The sequence below is a fragment of the Zonotrichia leucophrys genome, chromosome 21 (assembly GCF_028769735.1).
Source record: "Zonotrichia leucophrys gambelii isolate GWCS_2022_RI chromosome 21, RI_Zleu_2.0, whole genome shotgun sequence".
In the NCBI taxonomy this organism is placed as follows: domain Eukaryota; kingdom Metazoa; phylum Chordata; class Aves; order Passeriformes; family Passerellidae; genus Zonotrichia; species Zonotrichia leucophrys.
Window position 1 is genome coordinate 5,980,345 of NC_088190.1, and position 17,451 is coordinate 5,997,795.

Sequence of the window (17,451 nt, forward strand, 5' to 3'; positions counted from 1 at the left end):
AGGCACACCAGGGAGGCCGTCCAAGGATGGATGCCACAGGAATGTGGTTTGCATCCAGACAACAAAAACCTTGCAGAGGTTAAACACAGGCAGCAATGGCACGAGCTGGAGGAGGACAGAGCCTGGCAAATCACAGGGAGGGGAGGTGTGTGCTGTAAACCTAAACCATGGATTAATCTCCTGGAAACCCAAATAGGCGGCAGCTGACACAGAAAAAAAAAACACCAACAAAACCCTTCACTTGATTTGGGTTGATTTCTCATCTCTTGCCCTTGAGATATTTCATATTGAACACCACAAATTCCATTAGAGACGTTCTGCAAAACCAGCCAGGCAAAGAGAGGAACAAATGAACACCAGATGGATCCAGGGGCTGGGAACAGCCCTGCTCCCACCCCAGAGCTGCCAGTCCACCCTCTGCAAGGGCAGGAATGAAACCCAAACTCTACATCCAGGGATGCTGCTGGAGAGTTTGTTTGTCAAAGGCTTGGCAGGAGTGGTCACTCACCTCCTTGTAAAAGTGGGAGTCCAAAAAAGCAGGAAAACAATCAATATGTTTAAACTGGAGAAAGCAATTCCAAGCAATCTGTGCTGGGACGGCCTCTGCCCCAAAGGGCAAGGGACAGAGCTTGGAAAGCCCTGGTTCTGTTCCAGAAGGGCAGAAATGAGGGGTGGGATGAGGAAGAAATGAGGGGTGGGATAAGGAAGAAATGAGGGGTGTGATCAGGAGAAAGCTGGGTGTGTGAAAAGGAAGAAATCAGGGGCAGGAGAAGGAAGCTGCAGGCTCACAGGATTAAAGCTGAGCTTCCAAAAGTGCCAAGTCACTCTGAGTTTGAGGGCTCCAAGAGCCTTTGGGGGGTGGTGGGAAAGCCATGGATTTTTGGAGGATAACATGGAATGTTTCAGCTCTGCAGAGGCAGGAATGGGCCCTACTGCCACCAAACTCAAAGGGCAACGAGGAGAAAACCACTCAGATGAGGAAAAGAGCTGGAAAAAGCTTTTCTCTTTTCCAGGCTCACCCAGACTGCTCAGAGCACGAGGGATTTCCATGCAGCCCATTAACCTGCTCCACTTTGGAGGCTCAGGCACTCAGCCATAATTAGAGAGGTTGTTCCTGCCAGGAATCAGCTCCTGCATGCCCCAGGCTCCTGGGAGGCCAGCAGGGACACAAGGCCGGGGGGGCTCAAGGTGATCCTGAGCCTTTTATAAAGCTGAGCTTTGCCCTCAGTCACACAGGGAGCTCAGAGGCCAGGGGGGTACTCTGCAGAGTTCTGGTCAGGTCAGGATTTTGGGGGGTTTTAATGCCCAAAGCAAGGCAGGGATCCCCTGTTATTGAAGAATGGAGGGAGAAGACCCACCTTGCATTGATCAGCATCAACTCCACTTTATTCATCAATCAGGCACCTTTTATAACAGTGTTAATTCACTTCATGCATATTGCAAAATCTGAGCTCACAATAGGTCAGAGATAACACACCAACCCCTCCTTATGTTTCCAATACCAAGATTTGGGTTCTCAAAATTATTTTTGCTTTCCCAAAACAGCCAAAGATAGAATATCTACTTGTTATGAGAAAGCTGCCTGAGAACTCTGATGTGCAAGGTTCTCAAGGCCTTCATGTTTGTCACTTTTACTTGTAATTAAAAACAACCTGAGAACCTCTGCTGTTTACAGAAACAGGCTGTGAGAACCTGTCCCCCACAGCTGCCTTCCAAGCCATTTCTGAAAAAATCTCCAACACCCTGTGAGGGAAGTGACTGCAAGGGGAACAGAGCTGCAGTTTGGGGTGAGGGCAGAGCACCTCAGTTACTGCTCTGCAGGAAAAGGAATCCCAAAATCCTTGAGGTGGGAAAAGGACCATGAGTGCAACCTGTGCCCAATGCTCTCCTTGTCCCCAGCCCAGTGAGTGCCACCTCCAGGCCTTCCTTGGACACCTCCAGGGATGGGCACTCCAAACCTCCCTGAGCAGTTCCAAGGCCTGAGCACCCTTTCTGTTGGGAATTTAGCTGCTAGAGAATAGAAAAGTACAAAACCATGGCTAATTCCAAGTCCTGCACCTGCACAGATAGCAGTGTCCTTGGGCCTAGCTGTGGTGGGATAACAAACAGTGAAAGAGACATGAGAAAAGAGAGATGTAACCCCTAAGGAATGAGGAAGAGTTCATGGCATAGTTTAACCAATAGATTGCTTGGCTTACAGAATATTCATAAGCTTATTACTCGCTGTATAAGTGTCTGATGCTCTCTTCAATAAACGGAATTTGCTTATCACTCATATTGAGTGTCTGAGTCTCCCCTCACCGACAAATGGCTGCGTCCCCTGACTAAGGCCTCTTTCTCTGTGACACCTTTCCATGCAGAAATTCCTGCTGTGCCCACCCTGAGCTGCCCTGGCCCAGCCTGAGGCCGTTCCCTCTCTCCTGTCCCTGTTCCCTGAGCACAGCCCGACCCCTGGGCTGTCCCCTCCTGTCAGGGTTGTGCAGAGCCACAAGGGCCCCCTGAGCCTCCTTTGCTCCAGGCTGAGCCCCTGCCCAGCTCCCTCAGCCTCTCCTGGGGCTCCAGCCCCTTCCCAGCTCCATTCCCAGCCCTGGACATGCTCAGCCCCTCCAGGTCCTTCTTTCCACGAGGGCTCAGCACAGGGGCCTGGCCCTGCCCTGGGCCTGTGCCCACAAGGAGCAAAGCCAGGAGCAGTAAAATATCAAATAAATCCCCTCAATTCCAGCCTCAGCAGCTGATGGGAGCACTGTGCTCTCTGCAGAACACACGTAGGGACCTTGGCAGAATAACAAAAACCAACCCTTGACACCATCACACACGAACCCCTCCCTGCCACCCCAACCTCTGCAGGATCCACAGAACTCCTGGCACTGCTGAGGGGATTCCAGCTGCCCCCACTGAACTTTTGATAGGAAAAATCTCCTTTTGTGTTTAAATAGATGGGAAAAGCAGCTCCTCACCCCAGCTGCAGTGAGGTGAGTGAGCAGCACTCCCTGCCCAGCTCCCTCAGCCCCTCTGGTGCTCCAGCCCCTTCCCAGCTCCATTCCCAGCCCTGGACATGCTCAGCCCCTCCAGAACTGAGGGGTCCAGGACTGGACACAGCTGATGACTCTGAACTGAACGAGCTGCACAATCTGCACTCACAGAGGGTTTGAATCCACACATGAGGAGCTCCCTGCTATTCCCACACCTCTGATTATTCCTCAGATTCCCCCTGAGCCCTTGGGCAGCCCTGCTCCTGTCCCAGTGGGATTCATTCCCTGAGTGCCAGTGTGGCTCTGGTTTGTGTCTGTGCATGGCTGGGTCCTGTGGGACCCTGTGAGATCCTGTGAGATTCTGTGAGATCCTGTGGGATCCCATGAGATCCTGTGGGATCCTGTGGGATCCTGTGGGATCCTGTGAGATCCTGTGGGACCCTGTGGGATCCTGTGAGATCCTGTGAGATCTGGTGGGACCCTGTGGGATCCTGTGGGACCCTGTGGGACCCTGTGAGATCCTGTGGGCTCCTGTGGGATCCTGTGGGACCCTGTGGGATCCTGTGGGATCCTGTGGGACCCTGTGGGATCCAGCACCATCCCCCTCCTCAGGAATCCCACTCAGTCCTTCCCTGCATCTCCTTCAGCTCCACAAAGCTCCCAGAGCTGAGGAGATGCCAGCTGAGGAATTCAGCGCTGTGAAACTCCAGTGACTGTTTGGGAAATTGTTTTGAAAACACGCTGCTGTTTTCTAGAAGGGGCAGATGAAAACAAGGCTGGGCTTTTTAGCTCGGGGCAAGGGTTTTGCACAGCTTTGTCAAGGCCAAACCTCTCTGCTCTGGGAGCCACGGGGAGGTTTCTCCACCAGGACCACATCTGACACCAGGAGTCTCTGCCGAGCCTCTCCTGCCTCCTTCGGGCTGCTGCTTTTGTTGACACAACACCATCAAAGGCACCTTCCCCTCAGTCACAAAGGGAATCTGATCCTCCCACTCCCGGCACGGCATGCAGGGGGCTGGGGCAGAGCTGAGCCGCTGGCAGAGGGGTTTGGGGCTTTACTGCGTCCTGCTCAGGCCACCCAGGAGGTTTAGGCACAAACTCCAGGCTGGAGCAGGAGGGAGATCAGCCAGGACTGACACTGTGAGGGCAGAGGGGATCAAAGCCTCAAGGAGGAGCTCTGCCTCCAAGCCTGGTTTGATCCCCAAATCCTCAGGAAGATGAGAAACTTTCCCATCTCTCCAGGGACAGGAAGAGCAGGAGAGAGGGAGAGAGGTCCTGGGGAGGTGCCCGTGCTGGGGCAGGGTGGCCCAGGGCAGCAGGAGCAGGAGCAGGAGCAGGAGCAGGAGCAGGAGAAGGAGCAGGAGCAGCAGGAGCAGGAGCAGGAGAAGGAGCAGGAGAAGGAGAAGGAGAAGGAGCAGGAGCAGGAGCAGGAGGAGCAGGAGCAGGAGAAGGAGCAGCAGGAGCAGGAGAAGGAGCAGGAGCAGGAGCAGGAGCAGGAGCAGGAGCAGGAGAAGGAGAAGGAGCAGCAGGAGCAGGAGAAGGAGAAGGAGCAGGAGAAGGAGAAGGAGCAGGAGCAGGAGAAGGAGCAGGAGCAGGAGCAGGAGCAGGAGCAGGAGCAGGAGCAGGAGAAGGAGCAGGAGAAGGAGCAGGAGCAGGAGCAGCAGCAGCAGGAGCAGGAGCAGGAGCAGGAGAAGGAGAAGGAGCAGGAGCAGGAGCAGGAGCAGGAGCAGGAGAAGGAGCAGCAGGAGAAGGAGCAGGAGCAGGAGAAGGAGCAGGAGAAGGAGCAGGAGCAGGAGAAGGAGCAGGAGAAGGAGCAGGAGCAGGAGAAGGAGGAGCAGGAGAAGGAGCAGGAGCAGGAGAAGGAGCAGCAGGAGAAGGAGCAGCAGGAGAAGGAGCAGCAGGAACAGGAGCAGGAGAAGGAGCAGGAGCAGCAGGAGCCTCCTCCCAGCAACAGGAAAAGCAGAACCTCAGGGCTCCTGAACCCCTGTGGGATCAGAGAGGGACATCCCGGCCTGGCTGAGGGAAACACACAGGGACAGGAGGGACCTGCCCAGGTGGGAGCATTGGGGGATGATAAAACAGAGCACAGAGGAGGATGTGCATGTCCTACAGCAATGCCTCTCCTTGCAAAGCCCTGATCATTCCAGCACCATTCCTGGCTTTATAAACACAACAGGCTCAGTTTTAAAGGGAAAAGCTTCTCCCCTCTGTGCCATGAGCCCCTGGGAGAGCAGAGCTCCTGGCCTTTCCTCCCTAATCCAAAAAGGCTTTTTCTGGTGTGGTTCTGAGGACTCTGAGGAACTGGAACCAAGGAGCCCAGGGGGAACAAAACCTCCTCAGGTCAGGATTTTGGGGGGTTTTAATGCCCAAAGCAAGGCAGGGATCCCCTGTGAGGGAAGACTGCAAGGGGAACAGAGCTGCAGTGTGGGGTGAGGGCAGAGCACCTCAGTCACTGCTCTGCAGGAAAAGGAATCCCAGAATCCCTGAGGTGGGAAAAGGCCCCAGGACCATGGAATGGCCACAGCCTGGAGCAGGGCAGCAGGAGCTGCCTGGGGCCACATTCCCCATCCAGCCTGTGAGGTGTCCCTGCAGGATGTGGACAGGAGGCTCAGGTGGTGCCAAAGCACCTGGGGCTCCTCTGGGAGCCTCCAGCAGCTTCCCCTGCTCAGGGAGGGTGGGAGCTCACCAGAGCTGCATGGGAGCAGCACAAACCCTCCCTGCCAGCAGGGCAGCAGAGCCAGGGATGGATCCAGGCATCAGCAAAGCCTCAGCACAACCCCCGGCAGCTCCCATTGCATGAAGCCATGGAATCATGGAATGCTCTGCGTTGGAAGGGCCCTTAAAGCCCATCCAGTGCCAGCCCCACCATGGCAGGGACACCTCCCACTGTCCCAGGGTGCTCCAAGCCCTGTCCAGCCTGGCCTTGGACACTTCCAATCCGTGCCAGGGCCTCATCCCCCTCACAGGGAACAATTCCTTCCCCATGTCCCATCTGACCCTGCCCTCTGGCATTCCAGGCCCTTGTCCAAAGTCCATCTCCAGCATTCTTGGAGCCCCTCCAGGTACTGAATGTCCTGCAACTCTCAGTTTCAAATGGGGTTTAGTTTCTTTCCTGGCTGTTCAGCCCATTTTTGGGGAGCACCAGGGACTCTCAGCACTGAAAGCAGCCTGCTCCACCAGCTGGACTCTCAGGAGTGGAGCTGGATGAACAGATTCCAGCATAAACCACCCCCAGCCCTCCACCAGGATGCCCTGAGCACAGATGGGCCCAAATTCCAACAACTGCCCAGGCTAACTGTGCAAGGAAAGCACCCCCCAACATGGAAAAGGCCCTGCCTGCCAGGGACCACCTACCCTGGGACAGCACTGCAGCACATCCCACACGTGGGGCTGCAAATGATCCTGCTCCAACAGATCCTGCGTGGGATGGGAAGGGTGGGAGCAGCCCCACAATGGCCAGGAGAGCTCCAGGGAGAAGAGCTGGGAGGCACCTTCCCAAAATAGAGATCCTGCTGCCTGCCACCCTCCTTTCCAGAGCTTCCAAGCCCACCAAAAGCTCTCCAGAAGAGCCAGGCACCAACTCTCTTGTGCTGCTCCAGCCCCATCCGTCACACGTCAAAGCCATTGTTTCAGATCTAAGCAAAAAAATACTTTGAAACCTCAAAAATTAGGGTTTTTTGAAGTAATTATCTCCCTCCTCCGTCTCTGAGACGAAAGAAACCCAAGCCAATTATTTCTTTGAAGGCTAAATATTTACTCCCAGATGAAGCAGCTTGGGCTGGAGGGGAATTATCCAGCTCTGATGTCATCTCATGCCTGGGAGCCAGAAAACCCGGATGAAAACAGGTAGGAACAAACAGCAACAACAACAACAAAGGGGCGTCTTCTCCTGGAAAAGCCTCTCAGGAAGGGATGGAGTTGTGCCCAAGACATTGTGCTCCCATTCCCTGCCCAGGGCTCCTCAGAGGAGATGCTGAATGAGGGCACACGTGAAGCGTGAGGGAAGCTCTCTGAGCAAGCCCTGGCCTTGGGGAAGAGCCAGAGTCTCATCCCAGAGCTCTGCAGTCTGTGGGGCAGGTGTGGGAACTCCTCCACAGCAATTAGCCTGCACACACAATGAGTGGTGATCAATCAATGTCAGCTCTTCGGTTTTTCCTTTCAAAAGCCCTCTCCTGCCTTATTTCCATCGCAGCATTTCAAAGCTCTGCCCCCTCCAGGCTCTCCATTCCCAGGCAGGCGGTGCCACCCCCAGTTGGGGGCACCCAAAGGAAGAGTTGGAGCTGTGGGATCCCACCGGGGCTGACTCATCCCTTTGGAAAAGCAGGAACCAGAGCATTCCCCGAGCCCGGCCTCCAGTTTCAGCTGATCCCATCTCAGCCATGACAGCGTGCAGGAACAGCTCCTTGGGGGATCTTCCCTTCCCTTCCCGTGGGACCCGGCCCCGCCACGCATTCCCACAGAGCCACAACATTCCCACAGAGCCACAACATTCCCACAGAGCCACAACATTCCCACAGAGCCACAACATTCCCACAGAGCTGCTCCTGGGGAGCAGCACCACGGGCTCAGGGCTCTGGGATGGGCTCTGTGGCACTGGGGACAGGACAGGGTGTCGCAGACATCTTTTCATTAAAATCTTTCCTTAAGGTTTTTTCCTCCTGAAAAGCTGAGAGGCTTCAGGAATAAAATGTAAATAATGGTTATCTGCTGCTGTGGAATGCAACAGGTGCATCTGGGATTGGTCTCATGTGGTTGTTTCTAATTAATGGCCAATCACAGCAGAGCTGGCTCGGACAGAGAGTGAGGCAGCTGCCTTTGTTATCATTCATTCCTTTCTGTTCTTAGCTTAGCCAGCCTTCTGAGATTAAACTTTTCCTTCTATTCTTTTTAGTGTAGTTATAATGTAATATATAGATCATAAAATAATAAATCAAGCCTTCTGAAAATGGAGTCAACATTCTTGTCTCTTCCCTCACCTGCAAACCCCTGTGACCACTGTCACAGAATGGATGGGCTCTGTGGGGCACAGGGACAGGGCAGGGATGGGCACTGAGGACAGGACAGGGCAGGGATGGCTCTGTGGGCACAGGGACAGGGCAGGGATGGCTCTGTGGGCACAGGGCAGGGCAGGGATGGCTCTGTGGGCACTGGGACAGGGCAGGGATGGCTCTGTGGGCACTGGGGACAGGACAGAGCAGGGATGGCTCGGTGGGCACTGGGGACAGGACAGGGCAGGGATGGCTCTGTGGGCACTGGGGACAGGGCAGGGATGGCTCTGTGGGCACTGGGGACAGGGCAGGGATGGGCACTGGGGACAGGACAGGGCAGGGATGGGCACGGGGACAGGACAGGGCAGGGATGGCTCTGTGGGCACTGGGGACAGGGCAGGGATGGGCACAGGGACAGGGCAGAGCTCCCAGGGCTGCAGGAATCCACAGCCTGGGGCAGAGAGCTCAGCAGAGCCCAGGAGCTGTGTGTGCATCCTCCCCTCTGCAGCTCCAGCAGGGCAGGAGCCCCTTTGGAGGACTGGGGTTTGTTTTCCCCCTGTTTAAATCCACAATTCCCCAATTCTCCCGTGCGGGGGTCCCACAGGGGCTTTGGGACACAAAACCAGAACACCAAGGAATTGTGGGTGGATGTCCAAGCACCAAGGGAGGTGTTCACAGCTGGAAATTCCCAGGTGACACCAGCACTTGGGATTTGTCCCCAGTCCCTCTGCAGCTCTGCTGGAGCCCCTCAGGCACTGCAAGGGGCTCTGAGGTCACCCTGGATCCTTCTCTTCTCCAGGTGAACGCCCCCAGCTTTCCCATCTCCCTCTATATCCATCTCCACCTCTGTCTCCTTATTCCCTGGATTTTGGAGGACTTCAAGTGCCAGACAAGAAAACACTTTAAACAATATCTGAGCAGCCCACAATACCTGGGGCACATGAATTCTGTGCCCAGCAAGGAATGCTGCTGGATGCTGAGCTCCTTTTCTCCTCCCTCCTGCCAAAACAGCTGCTCCAACACCGATTTCTCCCCCTGCCCCAAGAGCTTCCCCCAATTCTTCTGCTTTCCTCAAAGTTATTTTAGTGGAATTCAGAAATTAAAAGGGAAAAAACCAAACTGTTGTGGGTGACATTTCCAGCACAAAAAAAAAGAGTGTGGGAAATAATCTGTGATGTTTTCCTGCCCTCTGAGGGTGCCTGGACAGCAGGAAGGAACCTGCTTTCCCACGCTCTCCCACCTGCACGGGCTTGTCTGCTCCACCCCCCAAAATACCTGCAGTGGGAGCCACTGCAATGAGCAAAGAAAATCTCAGCTTTGGGACAGTGATCTCAGCTTTGGGACAGTGACTCTCACCATGGAATCACGGAATGGGACCTCAAACACACCCAGTGCCATGGGCAGGGACACCTTCACTGTCTCAGGGTGTTCCAGCCTGGCCTTGGGCACTGCCAGGGATCCAGAGCTGCTCTGGGCACCTGTGCCAGGGCCTGCCCACCCTCACAGGAACAATTCTCAATTCCCAATGTCCCATCTGACCCTGCCCTCTGGCAGTGGCAGCCATTCCCTGTGTCCCCACTGCCAGCTCTCCTGGAGCCCCTTCAGGCCCTGCAAAGGCTCTGAGCTCTCCCTGGAGCTGCTCCTCTCCAGGCTGAAAAATCATCACATCACATCACATCACATCACATCACATCACATCACATCACATCACATCACATCACATCACATCCTTCTCAGCCTACTGCAGCATGAACAATTCCAACTCAGCTTCCCCAAATGAACAATTCCAACTCAGCTTCCCCAAATGAACAATCCCAACTCAGCTTCCCCAAATGAACAATTCCAACTCAGCCTTCCCCAAATGAACAATTCCAACTCAGCCTTCCCCAAATGAACAATTCCAACTCAGCGTTCCCCAAATGAACAATCCCAACTCAGCCCTCCCCAGGCTGAACAATTCCAACTCAGCCTTCCCCAAATGAACAATCCCAACTCAGCCTTCCCCAAATGAACAATCCCAACTCAGCCTTCCCCAAATGAACAATTCCAACTCAGCCTTCCCAAATGAACAATCCCAACTCAGCCCTCCCCAAATGAACAATCCCAACTCAGCCTTCCCCAAATGAACAATCCCAACCCAGCCTTGCTTAGGCTGAACAATTCCAACTCAGCCTTCCCCAAATGAACAATCCCAACTCAGCCTTCCCCAAATGAACAATAAATGAACAATCCCAACTCAGCCTTCCCCAGGCTGAACAATCCCAACTCAGCCTTCCCCAAATGAACAATAAATGAACAATTCCAACTCAGCCTTCCCCAGGCTGAACAATCCCAACTCAGCCTTCCCCAAATGAACAATAAATGAACAATCCCAACTCAGCCTTGCTTAGGCTGAACAATCCCAACTCAGCCTTCCCCAAATGAACAATCCCAACTCAGCCTTCCCCAAATGAACAATCCCAACTCAGCCTTCCCCAAATGAACAATCCCAACTCAGCCTTCCCCAAATGAACAATTCCAACTCAGCCCTCCCCAGGCTGAACAATCCTGATTTTCTCAGCCTCATCCCCTCAGGCTCTGGTGGCTGCAGGGAATGTCCTTTACCATGCACGACAGGGACCAGCTGCTCCCCAGAACCCCCCCAAGGCGGTGCTGAGGACTCAGACTCTGCCCAAACCCCACATTTCTCCAGATGCAGCCCAAAGCCGGTGGGATGAGGCTCAGACACAGGCAGAAGCACAGAACTGAGCCCTGGGAGGAGGGAGGCTCACCTGAGGCCAGGGGCCGGATCCACTCCTTGCTGTTGAGGTCCAGCCTCCAGAGGTCGTTGAAGGCGGCGTTGCAGCTGCTCTGGGTGCAGCCCCCGAACACGTACATGGACTGGTTGGGGTCGTAGTAACACGCACCTGCAAGGGAGCACAGCCCTGTCACTGCTGATCTGTGTGCCCCAGAGCCCTGGCACTGCCCTGTGCCTCACAGCCCTGGCACTGCTGATCTGTGTGACCCAGAGCCCTGGCACTGCCGTGTGCCCCACAGCCCTGTCACTGCCCTGTGCCCCACAGCCCTGTCACTGCTGTGCCCCACAGCCCTGGCACTGCCCTGTGCCCCACAGCCCTGTCACTGCCCTGTGCCCCACAGCCCTGGCAGTGCTGTGCCCACAGCCCTGTCACTGCCCTGTGCCCCACAGCCCCTGGCATTGCTTTGTGCCCCACAGCCCTGTCACTGCTGTGCCCCACAGCCCTGGCACTGCTGTCCCCACAGCCCTGGCACTGCTGTGTGCCCCACAGCCCTGGCACTGCCCTGTGCCCCACAGCCCTGGCACTGCTGATCTGTGTGCCCCACAGCCCTGTCACTGCTGTGCCCACAGCCCTGGCACTGCTGTGCCCACAGCCCTGGCACTGCCCTGTGCCCCACAGCCCTGGCACTGCTGTGCCCACAGCCCTGGCACTGCTGTCCCCACAGCCCTGGCACTGCCCTGTGCCCCACAGCCCTGGCACTGCCCTGTGCCCCAGAGCCCTGGCACTGCTGTGTGCCCCACAGCCCTGGCACTGCTGTCCCCACAGCCCTGGCACTGCCCTGTGCCCCACAGCCCTGGCACTGCCCTGTGCCCCACAGCCCTGGCACTGCTGTGTGACCCACAGCCCTGTCACTGCCCTGTGCCCCACAGCCCTGGCACTGCTGTGTGCCCCACAGCCCTGGCACTGCCCTGTGCCCCACAGCCCTGGCACTGCTGTGCCCCACAGCCCTGGCACTGCTGTGTGCCCCACAGCCCTGGCACTGCCCTGTGACCCACAGCCCTGGCACTGCTCTGTGCCCCACAGCTCTGGCACTGCCCTGTGCCCCACAGCCCTGTGACTGCCCTGTGCCCCACAGCCCTGTCCCTGCCCTGTGCCCCACAGCCCCTGGCATTGCTTTGTGCCCCACAGCCCTGTGACTGCCCTGTGCCCCACAGCCCTGGCACTGCTGTGCCCACAGCCCTGGCACTGCCCTGTGCCCCACAGCCCTGGCACTGCCCTGTGCCCCACAGCCCCTGGCATTGCTTTGTGCCCCACAGCCCTGGCACTGCCCTGTGCCCCACAGCCCTGTCACTGCCCTGTGCCCCACAGCCCTGGCACTGCTGTGTGCCCCACAGCCCTGGCACTGCTGTCCCCACAGCCCTGTCCCTGCCCTGTGTCCCACAGCCCTGGCACTGCCCTGTGCCCCACAGCCCTGTCACTGCTGATCTGTGTGCCCCACAGCCCTGGCACTGCTGTGTGCCCCACAGCCCTGTCCCTGCCCTGTGTCCCACAGCCCCTGGCATTGCTGTGTGCCCCACAGCCCTGTCACTGCCCCGTGTCCCCCCCAGCTCAGGCCCTCTCCTCCCTGCAGAACAGCAGCCAGGCTGCCCCAGCTCCCCGGAACCACAGGGCATCCCCGAGCAGGGTGAAGCTCCAGCAAGAACCTTCCCAAGAGGATTATCCCTCGGGCAGAGCTGCTCCTCAAAGTGCAGAGAAAACGGCCTTAGAGGCCTGGAATTAATGAGCTCAGCTGTGATTACAGCACTGAGCTCACTGACCTGCCCTGAGCTGGATCACAGAGCTCACAGCCCCCTCTGCTCCCAGCCCTGGGCTCTGTTCTCTTGTCAGGATTTCACCCCATCTCATTTAGAGCCCCACTAAAACCCAGGATCATTCAGAGGCATTCCCTTTTTAGTTTTAGGGTTTCTTTGGGTGGAAAACACTGAATGGATTTAGTCGGGGCTTTTTTGTATCCCAACAAAATTCAGTGACCCCCAGAGTTTCAGCACTGCAGAAGTGGCTTATCTGTGGAAAGGAATCAGTGATTCTGGTGTTTGAAGGCACTGATGCTCAGGGAGAGCAGAGCTCTGGCTCTGAGCTCCCTGTGGGAAAGGATGAGGCAGCCAGATGGGGAACAGGGAGGGGACACCACATCTGACAACCCCCAGAGACACCCAAGAGCTCTTGGCCCCAAAACAAATCCCATGGAAGTGTCTGCAGCACCCAGGTACCTCTGGCAGGAGGGAACTGAAACACGGATTAGGGAGGTCTTGCTCAGCTTGTCTGCCTTGGAGGCTGGGCAGAATTCTGGATTTCCCATAAAATTCCATGTGGGATAACCCCCCCACAGCAAAATCTGAGATTTTGCTCTCAGATTTTCTGAGATTGTGCTCAGAAAATCTGAGAGCAAAACCACTGAGAAAAATCACTGAGAAATCACTGAGATTGTGCTCTCCTACTTCTTTTTAGAGTCATTTTAAGCAGCTGAAGGTAAGGAAGGCAGAGCAGCTTGAGGGGAAAAAATAGGGAAAACCAGGAAAAAGCAAGCACAGTGAAAAACTGCAGTTCATTCCAGTCTGTGGGAATTCCACATGGGATTGTTGGGGCTGCTCTGGACTCTGATGATTCTTGTGGATCCAGCTGAGGATATTAAACTATCTATAAACATATCATGGAATACATGATATGTTTATAGATAGTTTATATCAGGTGTAGAATGAATCAGAGGGAAATTGTGCACATCCCTGATGGTTTTAGGGTTTCTTTGGGTGGAAAACACTGAATGGATTTAGTTGGGGTTGTTTTATGTCCCAGCAAAATTGAGTGACCCCTGGAGTTTCAAGTGGCTTATCTGTGGAAAGGAATCAGTGATTCTGGTGTGTGAAGGCACTGATGCTCAGGGAGAGCAGAGCTCTGGCTCTGAGCACACTCCTGACTGCCCTGCCCTGAGCAATGAACCAAAGGAGATTTCCACCAGGAGTGGCTGATAGCCAGGGCAGAGCTCACTGGGGAGGGAAACCAGATGGAAAGCAAATTCCCTTCACCATCATTGAAGAACATTGACTTCTGAACCTCAGAGAACATGAAATAAATTCACCCATCCCAGTTCAAGGGTTGTATTTCCCACTGGGGAGATGGGAAGGAGCTGGCTGGGCTGTAAATCCCATTCCCACATGGTTCTTGGGTTGGAGGGTGACAGCCCTTGTTGTTGGGCACTGCCAGGGACCCAGGGGCAGCCAGAGCTTACAGGGAACAATTCCTAATTCCCAATCTCCCATCCATGCCTGCCCTCTGGCAGTGGCAGCCATTCCCTGTGTCCTGTCCCTGTTCCCTTGTCCCCAGTCCCTCTGCAGCTCTCCTGGAGCCCCTTCAGGCCCTGCAAGGGCTCTGAGCTCTCCCTGGAGCTTCTCCAGGTGAGCACCCCCAGCTTTCCCATCCCCACCTCTATCTCCTCCCTCCCTCAAATGCCATTGTCCTGCTCCTTGCAGTGCAGAGCCTGAGCAGCCAAAAAGCCGTGGCTGTTGAGCAAGGCTGGGTGCTGGGAGGAGCTGCAGCCCTGCTCCAGGAGCAGCCCATCCTGTAAAACAAACATTCCAGCTCTCACCGCTCCCGCGGGTTCGTCAAACCCACAAATTGCTGCCATTACTCATCCCCGTGGTGCCACCAACCCCAGGCTCCTTGGAAACAAAACCAATAAATCAATGCTTAAAATTAGTCACTCCTGCAGCAGAGGATCGATATCCCTGGCACAAGGGTCGGCATTCCTCTGCTGCTTTTCCGTTTCTGCATTCCTGAGCCTCCTGACATCTCCTCCCGACTGCGGGCAGTGATTTCACCCCGTGACTCATCGCCCTGCTATCACCTCGCAGGTTCATACATAAAACAGCTCGGTGACTCCTGTGAACATCACCCAAAAATCCCCAAACACGGAGGATTCCTGACCCTGAACACTCAGCATTATTGATGTTTCACATCCTGCAGTGAATCTCAATGTGTTTTATTATTTTTCTTGAAGTGGCAGGTAGAAACCATAGCTGAGTTGGGATTTTTCAGCCCACAGCTTGTATTGCTGACACTGAAAGATTGGATGTGTGTGGATGGAAGAGCCTAAAACTCACTTTTCCCACAGTAGCTGGACCTCTTTGGGTTTGCTTTCTTCTTCTTGGTGCCTTTTCCAAATTCCCCTTCATGCTGAGTATGACCTCGCAGGTTCATACATAAAACAGCTCGGTGACTCCTGTGAACATCACCCAAAAATCCCCAAACACGGAGGATTCCTGACCCTGAACACTCAGCATTATTGATGTTTCACATCCTGCACTTCTGGAAAAGTGACAGCCCGTCCACAGTTTGTTCTCAGCGGTGTGATCCCCGCCAGGCTCAGCCTTCCATTCATTATTCCTTATCAAGCACTTCTGCCATTCCTCCCTTCAGGACTCAGAGCAGACAGGTTGACCTCCAGCTGCTTAGAATTCCCCTCCTTGTCTGTTTGTGCTCCCTTTGAGAACTTCTGGGACAGCTCTAATAATTCCTGGAAGCGACAGCGAGCCCCAGCCAGGGCTTTGATGGCAGCACTGACTCGTGCCTGGGCGGTGACGTCTTCCCACAAAAACCAGCAAACCACTCATCCCTCTAGCAGGGCTTTGTGACTCCTGCCTGCTCTCTCCTCACTTCCCAAGCTCCTGTTCCCTCCACCTCAGCTCACTGTCATCCCGTGGGATTTTAGGTGACAGTTCATGGTTTGCCTTTAGGAACTGACGATTTGTAGCTCGGCTTTAAGCCTGGCCAGTGAACGCTGCTGCAGGAAAAGCAGAGGCTGCAGATCTGGGCAGCTGCTCACAAACCAATCCGTTTAAGTCAGCAAACAAGTTAATCCAGATTAGCTTTGTGCCCACCAAGTGCATTACTAACGCTGCCGTGGCCACCGGGGCCAGGCAGGGCCGGGGCACTGTCACCGAGCGAGGCTAATACGGATTACACGCTCCGAGGGCAGGGGATTTAGGGAGACAACTCACTTTGCAGCCAGGAAGGCCGTGGCAGGCAGCAGGATAAAGGAAAGAGCACACAGCGCTCTTTGGGGCAGCTCTGAGCCTTTTCCAGGCAATTTCTAGCTGGCCTGAGCACTCAGCAGCGGCAAAACCGCTGCTAAAATTGAAGGGAAATACAGGCAAGTGTGAAGTCGTTAATAAGCACTTCAGTAAGGCTGCTAAAAATGAGCTGTGAACTCATTTCATCCCCAGGAAGGCCGGGGGATCTGGGCAGAGCACAGTGACTGCAGCAGAGCTCCCGCAGCGTCTCCCGGACTTGTCTTGGCAGGAGGCAGCACAGCGGTGCCTCATCAATTATTGCTTGGGAAGATGAAAATGTGCTGCCTGCTGCTCTTGGAATGGCAGGGCTTGCACCGTGTTTATCTTGCCTCAGAAAAATGCAATTTGCTTCCTGGAAGAGCTGGCCCCCAGAGGGCTCAGACTCTGTGCTGAAGTCACAGGATGGAATTTTTGTTGTGTTTTTTTTCCGGAGCTGAGGCAGCTCAATGCTGCTGCACTCCAAAGAGCAGGGTTTATTTCAGTGTATTTCCCTCTGTGGCACTGTGTTTAGGGATCTTTTCTCTTCCTGTTCTCTTCCACAGTCTTGGAAGCAGGGGAAGAATTCACCCAAACACTGAGTGGTGCTGTTGACTGAATTGCTCCCTTTTGTCAGCAAATCCACCTGCAGCTCTGCTCAGTTTGAGCCCAGCACACTGAGAATTCCCACTTTTCCTCACAGATGTAGAGGACTGTGCCAGCAGCTGCTGCACATCCCTGAGTGTTGCACTTCCCAAAACCCACCGGCTTTGATGGCAACGACTCCAGCCCAGGGGCTGAGGGGGACACAAAGCTCACGCCCGGATCCTGGGGACAGCTCTGGGTTGTCAGGACAAGGACCCTGAGGGGCTGGAGCGTGTCCAGAGATGGGAACAGAGCTGGGGAAGGGGCTGGAGCACCAGAGGGGCTGAGGGAGCTGGGAAGGGGCTGAGCCTGGAGCAAAGGAGGCTCAGGGGCCCTTGTGGCTCTGCACAGCTCCTGACAGGAGGGGACAGCCAGGGGTCGGGCTGTGCTCCAGGGAACAGGGACAGGACAAGGGCAGCAGCCCTTGCTGTGCCAGGGGAGATTTAGGTTGGATATTGTGAAAATCCCTTCATGGCAAGGGGGTCAGGCACTGGCACAGACTGCCCAGGGCAGCGCTGGAGTCACCATCCCTGGGTGTGGCACTTGGGGACACGTTTTGGTCAAGGGCTGACCCCGTGATCTGGGAGAGTTTTCCAGCCTGGGGAGCTGCAGAAGGATCCCTGCACAGGCAGAAAGCCACAATCCCACCCCCCTTCCACTCCATCAACACCTGCCAGGATCAATGAGCCCACCAGGACCAGCAGCTCCCAAATCCCTGCTCTTGTGGTGGGCACTGGCACAGCCATGGGCTGAACACTGCGGAGATGGGCACGTGTGGCACTGCCAGGTCCCAAGGGAGGCAGCTCCTATGGGAATTCCACCCCGAGAATGGCCTGATCCATGAGCCCAGGGACAGCAGCTCCCAATGGGCATTCCAGGGGGCACTGGCACAGCCATGGGATTCAGGGGTGGCACCCCAGGGGTGGCATTGCCAGGTCCCAAGGGAGGCAGCTCCTATGGGAATTCCAAGGGATGGCACTGTCAGCCCTGGGAGCATCCCAGTGGG

General features: G+C 55.4%; 1 protein-coding gene across 2 annotated transcripts in view; it reads right to left on the reverse strand.

Annotated features, from left to right (window-relative positions):
• FBXO42 (F-box protein 42) overlaps positions 1–17,451 on the reverse strand; it is a 75,421-nt gene that overhangs the window by 20,294 nt on the left and 37,676 nt on the right. For both annotated transcript variants that reach the window (XM_064730715.1, XM_064730716.1), the window contains exon 4: positions 10,732–10,866. In XM_064730715.1, the coding sequence (XP_064586785.1) occupies positions 10,732–10,866 (135 nt within the window). The remainder of the gene's footprint in view (positions 1–10,731; positions 10,867–17,451) is intronic.